Raw genomic sequence first — 15953 nt, forward strand, 5'->3', positions numbered from 1 at the left:
TACTAATACAATCTTCACTGTAATAACAGCAGGAAGTGACCGAAATGAAGAGGGGACTGAGACCTGACGAACTCGACCTGAGGGACACGTTTAGAGCATAAGCCAGGGTGAAGAGTCAGCAAACCTGGACACTACTGGCCCCACCACTGACCCCGTGTGCTAGTTTCACAACCTCCTTGAATTGTGGACTCTGCCACCTGAAAAATGGGGACAAAAACGTCCTCTTGGTTTATAGTAAAGATTGAATGATACAGGAACACGGAAAGCATTTTAGTACAGTGCTCAACAAATGCTCACTATTTTTAACATTCAGTTCCAGGCACCATAATTGAAGATGGGCACCATGACCAAACGGGGTCTATCCAGGAGTAAAACAGAGACGAAGAAGACCCCAAAACCAGACCATCTGAAAACACTTGAGGCAACCAGGCAGGATTAACTGGAACTGGGACAGCAAAGAAGGTAGGAGAACTGAACACCTAAAAGACTCATAAGGAAGCAGACTTACTTAACAGCGTTCAGGAAAACAAAGCTTTAAAAATTACACAGATGCAGATTTTCAGCTGTTAGAAGGAACAACATGTTCAAAAATGGAATAGGTTGCTTTTTTTAAGCGCAAATGCTCAAAGGGAAAAAACAAACAGGAAATACTTAAAAGGTCTTCCCGGGCACAGTAAAGGCATCAGAATTGCCAATACACTTCCTTTTGCTATTCTGTTCTCCATTATAAACTCATCAAGCAGCAGGCTGGCAAAATGAAGATACTCTGAAAATCAGATTAGACTGAGATTATTTTATTCTTGTTAAATTAGGCATTACTAAGAGTAGTTGAATTTCCTGTGTTCCATGGAGGGTACTGTATTTTTAAAAAGGGTCCTTCTTGGTCAAAATCAAACGTTTCTTTACCATCCGAGCTCTTTGCACCTTAATGCGAACATGAATGTTAAATATACAAAAGGAGGCTATTTAATATGCATCATCTCTGACACTTGCTTGACAGTGGAAACCTGTTAACACCTACTTTAATACTGCAAAACACAATCTGGAAAACCCTGATCAAAGCCTGAGAGATCCAGCCTTTATTCACAACTTACGTTTCCTGACCAACATTTACCACTGAGGGCTTTCTAAGCCCTACCACGTTTTAGAGCACTGAGTCTTATCCTATTTTTGTCAAAGAGCCCTTTAAAAATCCAGTGTTCTGCAGGAAAACGTACATACACCAAAAAAATTTTGCATGTGATTTACGAGTTCACAAATCCCTGTAAATTCCATCCATGGACCACCCACCCCCACCACTGAAAAATTCTCAAAAGGGAGAATTTATTTTTTCTTCTCTCTTTAAAGTTATGAAGAAAACAAAAACTTTGAAAATGGCAAAGACTTACGGCAATATATCAAATATAAAATTATTCTTGCATGGTATCATCTGAGCAGAGGGGACAGAACACTGAAAAAGCAAACTCTGGAAATACAATTAATCTTTCTAATAGCTCTAGGACCCCTACCCGCCCCCCCAAAAGAAAACCCAAAGTAGCCCAGAATATTCATTCTGGCAAAAAATATAAACACAAAACAAAGAGCCAATTCAAAAGTTCTACTTCTAGCTAGGATGAAGTCTTACATTATAAAACCTGTTTCCAGTAACATACATTTGCCCTTTGTAACCCTTCCAATTAGAAATTAGTTAAACTCTTCATCTTTATATCAACAAATCTATAAATTCCCAGCTGAAGGAGTTACACACTACATTATAATTTTCTTTCCACTCTGAACCCTTCCTCCAAGTTACTTCAGAATATTAGCTGGTACAGCATTTTGAATAAAAAGTAGATTATGAAACTACAGCTTAAGAATCTTTAAATCACTATGACAGGCCACAATAAAGAACACACTTTCAAATTCTTCAAAATTTTACTTTAAAAATGTAAAATAAATGTAATATATAGAGAGATTTTTACCTACAAAGGTAACTTTAAAAGTCTGCAGTAAATAAGAAAGGTGGAAAATAAAAGTGCTCTAAAACTTACATTTTGCTTCTGATAGATTCTGATTAGGTGACCAGACCAGCATGCCAAGATTGTCTCGTTCTTGACTGCGTCTTGCTAGTTTGGCTTGGTAGAAATAAAGAAAGAAAATTCTTATTATAATTTAACAGACATAACAAGCGACAATTAACACCACCACTCTGCAGGGATCGAACCCATGTCCCCCGCATTGGAAGGCGGATGCTTTACCACTGAACCACCAGGGAAGTCCCGCAAATTAAGTTTTTCAACACATTAACATGGTATCTCTCTCCATTTATTTAGATTCTCTTTAATTTAGCACCATCAACACAATGTTGAATAGGAGTGGTGAGAGCAGATCCATTCCTGTATTGTTTTGAGTCAAACAAAAGATATTGTATAATTTCACCTGTAACTATGACTGTGTATATTTGTAAAAGAAAAAGGATAAAAACCCACAAACTATTCATAATACAAATAAATTAATGTCTTTAATTATAATAAAATATTCATTCATGTATAAATTTTCAAAAAAAACCACATCACTCTGGTCTTCTTTAGACCTCGGAAGATGACGACATCACCCCCCGCCCCCGACTGAAGTCGGCCCCAATGGACCCGCACATTTAACACAGGGTGAGGGTGGGGAGGCTCTGAATTTGCTGAAATATTTCTACTTTTCTTTTTCTACCTAACGTTTTACTTATTTAACAAACAGGTCATATGAGGTAGGTATGATTACTATTCTCCCTTGCTAGGTGAGGAAACTAAACAGGTCATTAGTAGTCACTAGGAGGCAGACCTGGACTGACCTTAGGCAGGATGGCTACAGGGCCCGAGGGTTTAGGCACCATACACTCTGCTGCTCTGCTCCCAGATGGGGACACACAAAAAGGAACCTGCATGTGGCAAGCTGCTCAAATATTCTTTTAAACTATGAATTCTTCATGTGTGCTTTGAATAACCTTACCCTTCACTGCCATTAGTGACTGGGTGTTTTAGTGACTTGACAGCAGGAATCCAAAGATTCTTTTAACAACTTTAATAAAGAGTACCATTAAAAAGATTTAACCTGAAAGGAAACGTCTGAAGCGCATTCAAATTCTTAAAAATCTGTGATACGAAACAGTAGGTCAAAAGGTTTACAAGTGCCGGGTGTTGAGTTGACTGTACTACTGGATTAACCACCACCAAGTCACCTATTACAACAGAGCCAATTAAAACATTATCTTCCAAAGGTACAACAGACTGAAGAGAGAGGCTCACTAACCAGCCTTTAGACTGCTTAGACCCAAACTCATTCATTCTAAAGGCATTCTCTTTCTTGACCTTTTTTTTCCCTTTAAACAAATTCCTCTGAAACATGATGAAAGTTATGGAATCTACTTCCAGAAAAAAAAAAATTCAACTAAACATAAACACACACACACACACACACACACACACACACACACCAATATAAACATACTTTTATAAAATTCATAAAGCCTGGTTTAAGAAACCCTGCTTTTATGAAATTGCCAGATCTTTTATTTAATGTTACCTTTTATTTAATTTTTGTATATCAATGTGTTCTAGATTTTATAAGGAAAGAATTTCTACACTTTTGCTCAAATCTGTGGGGCAGCTACTTTAAAGAAAAATGATGGAATGGTGGGAGGGAAAGACCCAAAGTGCGAACACTATGAATTAGGCAAGACTGAAGGTGGAATTTACATGCTGGGTGGGAACAAGGTGTAATGAACAGGAGGGAGACAGGAATATGATGAAAAGATGGGAGTGACTACCTTTGAGTACACACCTTTTAATACGGTTCTGACTTTTAGAACAATGTTAATGCCACACATAGTCTAAAAGTAAAATAAAGTCAACAAATACGTGTGTGGGGAGGGACCGCACATGGAATACAGGCTTGCTGTATTTCAAATAAAAATCAAAAGTCAAAACAGATATAAAAGAATCTACATTGGGAAAGTAGAATTAAAACTGTCTTTATTCACAGATGACATGATTATCTGTGTAGAAAATCTACACTACCTACAAAAAGTTGCTAGAATAAATGAATTTCAGCACAGTTGCCGGAAACAAGATCAACAGTAAAAAATCAATTCAATTTCTATATATAAGCAATTAATCAAAACTTAAAATGAAAGAATACCCCTATTAAGGGATAGATGTGATAAGACATATACACTGAAAAACTGTAAAACATTTGAGAGAAACTAAAGATCTAAGTAAACGAAGAGATATACCATGTATATGGATCAAAAGACTTAAATATTATTAAGATAGCATTCTCTCCCCAAATTGCTCTACAGAGTCAACACAATCCCAATCAAAACCCCAGTATACTTTTTTGTAGGAATTGACAAACATTCTAAAATTCATACAGGAATGCAAAGTACCTAAAATAGCCAAAACAACTTTGAAAAAAACAAAGTTGGAAAACATATACTGCCTGAATCAAAACTAATTAATTACAAAGATCCAGTAATCAAGACAGTGTGGTACTGGCTGGCACACAGAGAAAGAAATGGAATAGAATGGAGTTCAAAAACAGAACCACACATATAGGATCAACTGATTTTTCCACAAAGGTGCAAAGGTAAAATTCAGTGGAGATAATCTTTTCAACAAATGATGTCTGAACAAATGGATATTCATATTTTTTTTACAATTAATGTAGATCTATACTTCATACCACATACAAAAATTTACTCAAGATTAATGACAGGACTAAATATAAAACCCCAAATTATGAAACTTGTAAAAGAAAACATGAGAAAATTCTTTTTGATCTTAGGTTTAGAAGGATCGTATTAGATGTAACACCAAAAGCACAATCCATAAAAGAAAAAACTTCATAAATTGGACTTCATCAAAGGTAAGAATTTCTTTTCAAATAACACTACTCTAGAGATGAAAAGCTGAGCCAAAGACTGAGAGAAAATAATTATAAACCACAGATCTGATAAAGACTTGTATCCAGAATATATAGAGAACTCTCAGAACTCAACAATAAGAAACAACCCAATTGTTAACAAATGGGCAAAAGATTTGAATAAATACCAAAGATGGTATATGGATAGCAAATAAACACATAGAAAGATATTAAAAATCAACAGTCATTAGGGAAAGCCAAATTAAAACAAGAGATATCACCACATACCTATTACAAAGTATAAAATTAAAAAGACTGACAATACCCACAGTTTGGCGATAATGTGGAGAAACCAGAACTTTCTTAAGCTGCTGGTGGGAATGTAAAATTGTACTACCACTTTGGGGGGAAAGCCTGGCAACTTCCTAAAATTGTGGTATATCCATTTAATGGAATAAAACTCAACAATAAAAAGGAATGAACTATTTAGGCACACAATATGAATGAATCTCAAAATAATTATGCTGAGTGAAAGAGTTACAGATACAGAAGGGGGAGGATAGAAAGAATTCTGAGGTGCTAGACAGAAATAGATGGTTACAGTAAGAGCTCATTATTTTCAGTATAAATAGAAATACAGATGTGTGTATACCTGTATATACTTGCACACATAAATACATTTATTTATCCCAGCTTTGTCCACTGCAAGGGTCTAGATACAATGACAACCCAGCAAAAAAATGAGCACATTTAGCTCCCAGACGTTGGTCTCCGAATGCCATTCTACAATAAAAGAAACTAGGTCTCCCTGGAAAAATGGCTGATTCCAGGGCTAGGACAGGAAAAGTGCAAGAGACCCTGGAATATTTTGTTATGCCAGGAGGTAGGAAAGTGTTCAAAGAACGATGGAATCTATCTCCCGTTGGTCAGATCTGCGATAACCTGAGCAACAAAATAAATGACAGTAATAAAATAATAATCCATAAAGCCATGAAGTAATAAAATAATAATCTGTGAGTCCATACTGACATAGACAAAAGGATAATGTAAAAGGGGAAGGCAAATGAGCCCAGAATAGCCAGGTCAAAGTTGGAAAACTTACACCACTCTAAAGACTTACTATAGAAAAGTACAGTATTCAAGACAGTGTGGTACTGGTAAAAGAACAGACACAAAGATCAATGGAACAGATGGCAGTCCAGAAATAAACCCATATAAATATGGTCAACTGATCTGCAACAAAGATGCAAAACTAACTCAATGGAGAAAGGATATTCTTCTCAACAAGGCAGCGGTCCCCAACCTTTTTGGCACCAGGGACCGGTTTCGTGGAAGACAATGTTTTCCCCAGACGGGGGTGGGGGATGGTTCAGGAGGTACGGCGCTGGGGGGCTGGGGGACCCCTGCAACAAAGGGTATTTTAACAATTGGAGGGACTTCCCTGGCAGTCCAGTGGTTAAGACTCTGCACTTGCACTGCAGGAGGCGCAGGTTCAATCCCTGGTTGGGGAACTAAGATACTGCATGCCCTGTGGTGTAGCCAAAAAGTAAAACAAACAAATAAACAAACAAAAAATTGGATCTCCATATGCAAAAGAAGTGAAACTCAACCTATACGTCATACCTTACAAAAATTCAACTCAAAATGGATCTTAAATATAAATGTAAAACCTAAAACTACAAAATCTTTTAGGAAAAAACATGAGAAAATCTTCATGAACTTGGTTGAGGAAAGAGTTCTTAGATATAACACCAAAAGCACAATCCATAAAAGTTAAAAAATGGTAAGTTGAGCTTAATAAAATTTAGACTGTGAGAAAACATCTGCAAATCACTGTATCTGACAAAGGACTTGTATCCAGAATATACAAAAGACGTTGAAAGTACAATAAGAAAATAACTCAATTTTTTTAAAAGTGGGCAAAAGATGTGAATAACTATTTCACCAAAGATGGCATATAAGCACATGAGAAGCAACATCATTAGCCATTAGGGAAATGCAAATTAAAGCCACAGTGAGAAACCAATGTATACCTATTAGAACTCCTAAGATAAAAGGAATAGATAATACCAAGTACTGACAAGAGTAAGGGGCACCTGAAGCTTTCCCGCAGTGCTGGATCAATGGATAATGATAAAGTCACTCAAGAAACGTTTTGCAGTTTTAATTAAAGATATAATTATATTTAACAAATGACTGAATCGACAATCCCACTTAGCTATATACGCTATAGAGTTAACATATGTTCACAACAAAACTTGCACATAATTATATATAGCAGCTTTATTCACAATCGTGAAAACCTTGGGAAAAAAACCCAAATGTCCTTCAAGGAGTAAAAGGTTAAACTGGAAAGATTAATACACTGCAATACTACCCAGCATTCAAAATAAATGAACAAAATAAATGAACGATTGATATATGCAGCAACATGGCCATATCTCAAAAGAATATACTCAGTGCCAGTCTCAAAAGGTTACATACTGTATGATTCCATTTATATGACATTCTGGAACAGGTGAAACTGTAATGGTAGGGAACAGATCAATGGGGTTAGGAGTGGGAGGAAGGCAACGAGTTGTATGAGGTACTTGTTTGAGGAGATGGAACTGTTCTGTATCCCAGTTGCGCGTGGTGGTTATATGAAACTGCACATGCCTTAACACTCACAAATACGGACAACAAAAACCTGTCCATTCTGCTGTATGCAAATTGAAGAACACAAATACAATGAAAACAAAGCAATGTCATTCGTTTCTGGACAGACACTGGTGTCTGCTGAAGGTGTCAATAACTCTGCAGCTGCTCTCCTTGTTTAACATAGTTTTTATTGAGGTGTCATTGATGTACAATATTATATAAGTTACAGTTGTACAACATAGTGATTCACAACACTCTCCTTGTTTAAAGTTGATTACCAAGTGTTCAAAACCTTCCCTACCTGGAAGGAAGCAGAAGAATGACAAAGAAATTGAAATTACCAATTGCCATCAAGGGCAAAATGAAAGCGAATTCGCACTACCAGTGGGAATGTACATCCGTACAACTACTTTAGACAACGCTGGCAGTGTATAAGAAAGTTGAAGTACGGATACCCTGCAACCCAGCAATCCATTTCTAGATATAATACATATACCAATAGCAATGTTTTTCAAATTGCAAGTCAGGCCAATTTAAATTAATTTACTGGGTCCCAACCAGCATTAAAAAAAAAAAAAAAAGAATAAGAATAGAAAACACCAGCATATTGTTTCATTAAGTATGTGTATAAATCACCGGGGGAGACATTTTTAAAGTTCGTAAGTACCTGCCCTAGAGATTCCTTAAGATAGGTGTCAACTTGGCTAGGTCACAGCACCCAGTCATTTAATCAAACACTAATCTAGGTGTTGAAGGTGTTTAGTAGTTGTGGTTAACATCTACATCAGCTGACTTAAAGTAAAGAAGATAACCCTCCACCTTGTGGGTGGGTTGCATCCACTCAATTAAAAGGCCTTAGGAAAACTTGAGATTTCCCAGAAGAAACTGTGTGTGCCTCAAGACTGAAGCCCCAGCTTCTCCTTGTAGGACCTGACCTACAAATTTCACACTGGCTGGGCACCCAGTCACATAAGCCAACAGCTTAAAATAAACGTCTGCACACATACCCCTACACCCCTGGCTCTGTTTCTCTGGAGAACTCTAGGATGGGCGCTCACTACAGCGCTGTTTACGGTACTGTGATACAGCGAATCTTCAAAGTCCATCAACAGGAATCCGCTAAATCACAGTATGGATATTCAAAGAAATCAAATACAGAAAATACAACAGTCTAGGGACTTCCCTGGTGGGCCAGTGGCTAAGACTCTGTGCTCCCAATGCAGGGGGCCCGGGTTCGATCCCTGGTGAGGGGATGCCGCAACTGAGAGTTTGAATGCTGCAACTAAAAAACGATCCCGCATGTGGCAATGAAGATCCTGCGTTCTGCAGCTAGCAGCTAAGACCCGGCACAGCCAAATAAATAAATATTTGAAAAAAGAGAAAGAAAGAGAGAAAGAAAGGAAGGAAGGAAGGAAGGAAGGAAGGAAGGAAGGAAGGAAGGAAGGAAGGAAGGAAGGAAGGAAGAAAGAAAGAAAGAAAGAGAGAGAGAAAATACAACAGTCTAGCAGTTCTTCAAAAGGTTAAACACAGTTACCATAACTCAGTAACTCCATTCCTATGTATATAGCCCAGAGAAATGAAAACATATGTCCACATAAAAACTTGTATATAAGGACTTCCCTGGTGGCACAGTGGTTAAGAATCTGCCTGCCAATGCAGGGACATGGGTTCGAGCCCTGGTCTGGGAAGATCCCACATGCCATGCAGCAACTAAGCCCATGCTCACAACTACTGAGCCCATGTGCCACAACTACTGAAGCCCACGCACCTAGAGCCCGTGCTCCACAACAAGAGACGCCCCCACAATGAGAAGCCCGCACACCACAACCAAGAGTAGCCCCCGCTCGCTGCAACTAGAGAAAGCCCGTGGGCAGCCACGAAGACCCAACGTGGCCAATAAAAAAATAAATAAACAGATAAATAAATAAATGAAACTTGTATACAAATGTTCATAGTACTACTCATAAGCGCCAAAAGGTGGAAACAATCCAAATGTACATCAACTGAAGAATGAATAAGCAAAATTTAGTATATCCATGTAATGAATTATATTGCCATAAAAAGGAATGAAGTATTAACCCATGCTCAGTATGGATAAAACCTGGAATCATCATGTTAAGTGAAAGCAGCCCTGTCACACACACAAAAAGACATATTATACAATTCCATTTATATGAAATGTCCAGAATAGGCAATTCTATAGACACAGAAAGTAAATTAGTGGTCGCTAGAGGGTGTGGGGTGTTTGGGCGAAATGGAGAGTGACTATTAATGGGTAGAGAATTTCTTTACGGGATGACAAGAATGGCCTAAAATTGATTGTAGTGACAGTTGCACAACTCTGTGAATATACTGAAAACAACTGAATTGTACATTTTAAACAAGTGAACTGTACACCTTGTGAATTATATCTCAGTAAAGCCATTATTTAAAAAGTGAGAACACCTGTTTTGTTTCTAGCATGTGTATTTCTTTATGAGTAAATGAATTAAAAAGCGAAAATATCCAACTGTAGGTAAGAAAAACCACCCAGTAAATTTAAATAGTGGATAAATCCTAGGAAAGAAGTGGGAGCACTGAATTGAGAGGAAAAAATGAAATTTGTGCTTTTTGCTCCACATACTTCCTTATTGTTTGGATTTTCCTCATAAGAATGCATTCAAATACTACTTACACGATTAAATTCTCTTTTAAAGAAAAACAGTAAGGGAATTTATTTAAAACTTGTGAAGAATTATTTCATGATTATAATTTTATATCTCTTATGCTCATTTCCTAAAAAAGTGGAAAACCTGCACAGATTACTTACGAAGAGTAAACTAAATATATCTTCAGAATTAAAGAACTCTGAGCTCTTACAGTGACATCCACTATAATGGAAATAAAGGAAAGCAAAAATCACACTCAGTTTCAGTAAATTTGATCTCACTCTTACAATTTCATAGTATTGGGTTAGACAAAAAGTTCGTTCTGTGTATTCCGTTAAGATGGCTCTAGTAGCGCTTACTTGTCTTTAACTTCATTCGAAACAATTTTGTTAGATTGTACTGGGACAGCTATCATATCAGTGTGCGTTTAAAAAGAAAAACCAAAATTGGTGACTTTTTGTGTAGCCATTTTAATATTGAAGATGGAAGAAAAAAAAACGTTTTCGGCATATTATGTTTTACTATTTCAAGAAAGGTAAAAACACAACGGAAATGCAAAAAAAGATTTGTTCAGTGTATGGAGAAGGTGCTGTGACTGATCAAACGTGTCAGAAGTGGTTTGCGAAGTTTCGTGCTGGAGATTTCTCCCCATATGATGCTCCACGGTCGGTAGACCAGTTGAAGTCGACAGCGATCAAATCGAGACGTTAACTGAGAACAGTCAACATTATACCACGCGGGAGGTAGCCGCCACACTCAAAATATCCAAATCAAGCACTGAAAATCATTTGCACCAGCTTGGTTATGTTCATCACTTTGATGTATGGGTTCCACATAAGTTAAGCAGAAAAAACCTTCTTGAGCATATTTCTGCATGCGATTCTCTACTTAAATGTAATGAAAACGTTCCGCTCTTAAAACAAATTGTGACGGGCAATGAAAAGTGGATACTGTACAACAATGTGGAATAGAAGAGATCGTGGGGCAAGCGAAATGAACCACCACCAACCACACCAAAGGCCAGTCTTCATCCGAAGAAGGTGATGTTCTGTATATGGTGGGATTGGAAGAGAGTCCTCTACTATGAGCTCTTTCCGGAAAACCAAATGATTAATTCCAACAAGTACTGCTCCCAGTTAGACCAACTGAAAGCAGCACTCAACGAAAATCATCCAGAAACAGTCAACAGAAAACACATAATCTTCCATCAGGATACCGTAAGACTGCATGTTTCTTTGATGACCAGGCAAAAACTGTTACAGCTTGGCTGGGAAGTTCTGATTCATCTGCGGTATTCACCAGACATTGCAACTTTGGAGTTCCATCTATTTTGGTCTTTACAAAGGTCTCTTAATGGAAAAAATTTTAAATCCCTGGAAGACTGTAAAAGTGACCTGGAACAGTTCTTTGCTCAAACAGATAAAAAGTTTTGGGAAGATGGAATTATGAAGATGCCTCAAAAACGGCAGAAGGTAGTGGAACAAAACGGTGAATACGCTGTTCAATAAAGTTCTTGGTGAAAATGAAAAATGTGTCTTTTATTTTTACTTAAAAACCAAAGGAATTTTTTGGCTAACCCAATATAATTACAGTGAGGCACATCACCACAGATCTAATGCCTAAAAACACTTGGGCAACAAACAAGCAACTTAAAAAACCCATAACTGGGACTTCCCTGGTGGTGCAGTGGTTAAGAATCCGCCTGCCAATGCAGGGGACACGGGTTCAAGCCCTGGTCCGGGAAGATCCCACATGCCGCGGAGCAACTAAGCCCGTGCGCCACAACTACTGAGCCTGTGCTCTGGAGCCCGCGAGCCACAACTACTGAAGCCCACACGCCTAGAGCTCGTGCTCCGCAACAAGAGAAGCCACCGCAATAAGCCTGCGCACCGCAACGAAGAGTAGCCCCCGCTCGCCGCAACTAGAGAAAGCCCACGTGCAGCAACGAAGACCCAACACAGCCAAAAATAAATAAATAAATAAACTTTAAAAACGAAACAATGGGGAAAAGACAGCCTCTTCAATAAATGGTGTTGGGGACTTCCCTGGTGGCGCAGTGGTTAAGAATCCGCCTGCCAAGGCAGGGGACACGGGTTCGAGCCCTGGTCCGGCAGGATTCCACATGCCATGGAGCAACCAAGCCTGTGCAACACAACTCCTGAGGCTGCGCTCTAGAGCCCGCAAGCCACAACTACTGAGCCCATGTGCCACAACTACTGAAGCCCGCGCTCGCCTGGAGCCTGTGCTCCGCAGCAAGAGAAAGCCACCACAATGTGAAGCCCACGCACCGCAGTGAAGACCCAACACAGCCGTAAATAAATAAAAAAATAAACGGTGTTGGAAATATTGGACAGCTGTATGCAAAAGGATCAAACTGGACTACTCTCTCAAACCATGCACAAAAATAAATTCAAAATGGATTAAAGACTTAAATGTAATAAGACCTGAAACCATAAAAATCCTAGAAGAAAACACAGGCAGTAAGCTCTCTGACATCAATTGAACTTAGTAATTTTTTTGATATGTCTCCTCAGGCAACGGAAACAAAAACAAAAATAAATGGGACTACACTCAACTAAAAAGCTTTTGCACAGCAAAGGAAACTATCAACAATTTTTTTTAAAAGGCCACCTGCTAAATGGGAGAATATATTTGCAAATGATCTATCTGATGAGGAATTAATATCCAAAATATACAAAGAACTCATACAACTCAACATCCAAAAAACAGGGGACTTCCCTGGTGGTGCAGTGGTTAAGACTCCGCACTCCCAATGCAGGGGGCCCGGGTTCAATCCCTGGTCAGGGAACTAGATCCCACATGCATGCCACAACTAAGAGTTCACATGCCACAACTAAGGAGCCAGCAAGCCACAACTAAGGAGCCCACGTGCTGCAACTAAGACTCAGTGGAACCAAATAAAAATAAATAAATAAATAAATAAATAAAAATAAAGACCTTTTAAAAAAAAAATCCAGAAAACAAACAACCCAATCAAAAGATGGGCAGAGGATCTGAATAGACACTTTTCCAAAGAAAACATAGATGGCCAACAGGCACATGAAAAGATGATCAACATCACTAATCATCAGGGAAATGTAAATCAAAATCACAATGAGATATCACCTCACACCTATCAGAATTGCTATTATCAAAAAGACAACAAATAAAAACTGCTGGCGAGGATGTGGAGAAAAGGGAACACTCATGCACTGTTGCTGGGAACGTAAATTGGTGCAGCTGCTATGGAACAGTATGGAAATTCCTCAAAAACTTAAAAATAGAACTACCATATGATCTAGCAACTCCACTTCTGGGTATTTATCCAAAGAAAATAAACACACTAATCAGAAAAGATATACGCACCTCTATGTTCACTGCAGCATTATTTACAATAGCCAAGATATGGAAGTACCTAAGTGCCCATGAATAGATGAAAGCATAAAGAAGATGTGGTGTATATACACAATGGAGTACTGTTCAGTCATAAAAAAAGAATTAAATCTTGCCAGTTGCAACAACATGGATGGACCTAGGGGATATTATGCTAAATTAAATAAGTCAGACAGAGAAGGACAAATACTGTATGATTTCACTTATACGTGGAATCTAAAAAACAAAACAAATGAACAAACAGAACAAAACAGAACAGAGTTATAGATTCAGAGAACAAACAGGCGGTTGCAAGAGGTGGGCTGAGGAGGAAAGAAATAGATGATGGAGAATAAGGTACAAACTTCCAGTTGCAAAGTGAGTCAGTCACGGGTATGAAATGTACAGTGTGGGGAATCCAGTCAGTAATTATGTAATATCTTTGTATGGTGACACACTGTAATTACTAGACTTACTGTGGTGATCATTTCGAAATGTATAGAAATATTGAGTCACCATGCTGTGTAACAGGAACTAATATAGTATTGTAGGTCAATTATTCAAAAACAAACTTAGAGCAAAAGAGATCAGATTTGGGGTTATGGGGTTGCGGGGGAGGGAGGGACTGGATGCAGGCAGTCAAAAGGTTACAACTTCCATCTGTAAGACAAATAAGTGCCAGGGATGTGCTGCACAACATGACCCAGATAATGCACGCTGCTGCACAGTGGAAGTGGAAGGTGCTCAGAGAGGAAAGCCTAGTTCTCATCACAAGGAAAAAGGTTTTTCTATTTCATTAATTTTGTATCTATATGAGATAATGGATGTTCACTAAACTTACTGTGTAAGTCAAATCATTATGCAGTACACCTTAAACTTACACTGTGCTGCATGCCAATTGTATCTCAATAACACTGGAAGAAACCAAACAAAAAAGCAACCAAAAAACCTCAAGAATAGGACAAGATAAAGTAAAATGACATCACAATTCTATAATTTTATATGTACCTAAATAAAGAAGTTTCAAAATAAAAATTGATGGAAAAATGGAAATATGACAAATACATCATCATACTGGGAGAGTAAAACTTTTCTGTTGACAGTCCAAACAAAAAAGATATATAAGATCTAAAAACAATGAACAAGTTTTATTTATTGGACATACTTTGAAGGATACATCTAATAATTAGGGTATAAACATTCTTCATAAGCAAATTCACAAAATATTTACAAAAATGACCAGGTATGTACAAGGCTATAAAGCAACTCCAAGCACATTTCAAAGAATAGGTAACATATAGATTATACTTTCTAACCACAATGCAATTAAAAGTCAATAATTTAAAAATAAACCAAAAACCTTCATACATTCAAAAATGATAAAATACTCTTCAATAACCCTGGGTCAAAAATCTTCATACATTCAAAAATGATAAAATACTCTTCAATAACCCTGGGTCAAAGATGAAATCTTGACAAAAAAATAAATAAAATTACTTAAAATTCAACAGTAAAAGACTACGAACTTATGCAAAACAATGAAAGAGGTAGCTCACAAAAAAATGTATACCTGTAAATGCATAAAATCAGAGAGGCTAAAAATTACTTCGCTAAGCATACAACTTGAGAACATGGAAGGAACAACAGAATAAATCCAAGGAAAGCAGAAGGCAGGCAATGAACGGCAGAAATGAATGAAACAGGAAACAAAGATATAAGAAGGGGATTAACAAAGCCAAAAAAATACCCCAAAGAGACTAATCTCTGCAGAATCTGATAAAGAAAAATAAGAGAAGGTATAAATAATTTTAGGAATCAAAAAAGTGGACACAGGACTTCCCCGGCGGTCCAGTGGTTAGGACTCGGTGCTCTCACTGCCGAGGGCCCAGGTTCAATCCCTGCCTGGGGAACTAAGATCCCAAAGCCGCACGGCATGGCCAAAAAAAAAAAAAAAGAAAGAAAATGGCAGTAATGTCATAATAAGCTATGAATCAAATGCTACCTTCTTGCTCAAGTTCCTGACAAGAAAACTGAAGTTAAAAAATTATAATCCTGGGGGCTTCCCTGGTGGCGCACTGGTTGAGAATCTGCCTGCCAATGCAGGGGACACGGGTTCCAGCCCTGCTCTGGGAAGATCCCACATGCCGCGGAGCAACTAGGCCCGTGAGCCACAACTACTGAGCCTGCGCGTCTGGAGCCTGTGCTCCGCAGCAAGAGAGGCCGCGACAGTGAGAGGCCCGCGCACCGCGATGAAGAGTGGTCCCCGCTCGCCACGGCTAGAGAGGGCTCTCGCACGGAAGTGAAGGCCCAACACAGCCAAAAATAAATAAATAAATAAATAAATAAATTTATTTTAAAAAAAAAATTATAATCCTGGGACTTCCCTGGCAGTCCAGTGGTTAA

General features: G+C 38.1%; 1 protein-coding gene across 1 annotated transcript in view; it reads right to left on the reverse strand.

The window, feature by feature from the left end:
* RCOR1 (REST corepressor 1) overlaps positions 1-15953 on the reverse strand; it is a 111503-nt gene that overhangs the window by 40113 nt on the left and 55437 nt on the right. Inside the window, exon 3 of the mRNA XM_068540225.1 lies at positions 2031-2114. Within this exon, the coding sequence (XP_068396326.1) occupies positions 2031-2114 (84 nt within the window). The remainder of the gene's footprint in view (positions 1-2030; positions 2115-15953) is intronic.

The sequence above is a fragment of the Eschrichtius robustus genome, chromosome 1 (genome assembly GCF_028021215.1).
Source record: "Eschrichtius robustus isolate mEscRob2 chromosome 1, mEscRob2.pri, whole genome shotgun sequence".
Taxonomy (NCBI): Eukaryota; Metazoa; Chordata; class Mammalia; order Artiodactyla; family Eschrichtiidae; genus Eschrichtius; species Eschrichtius robustus.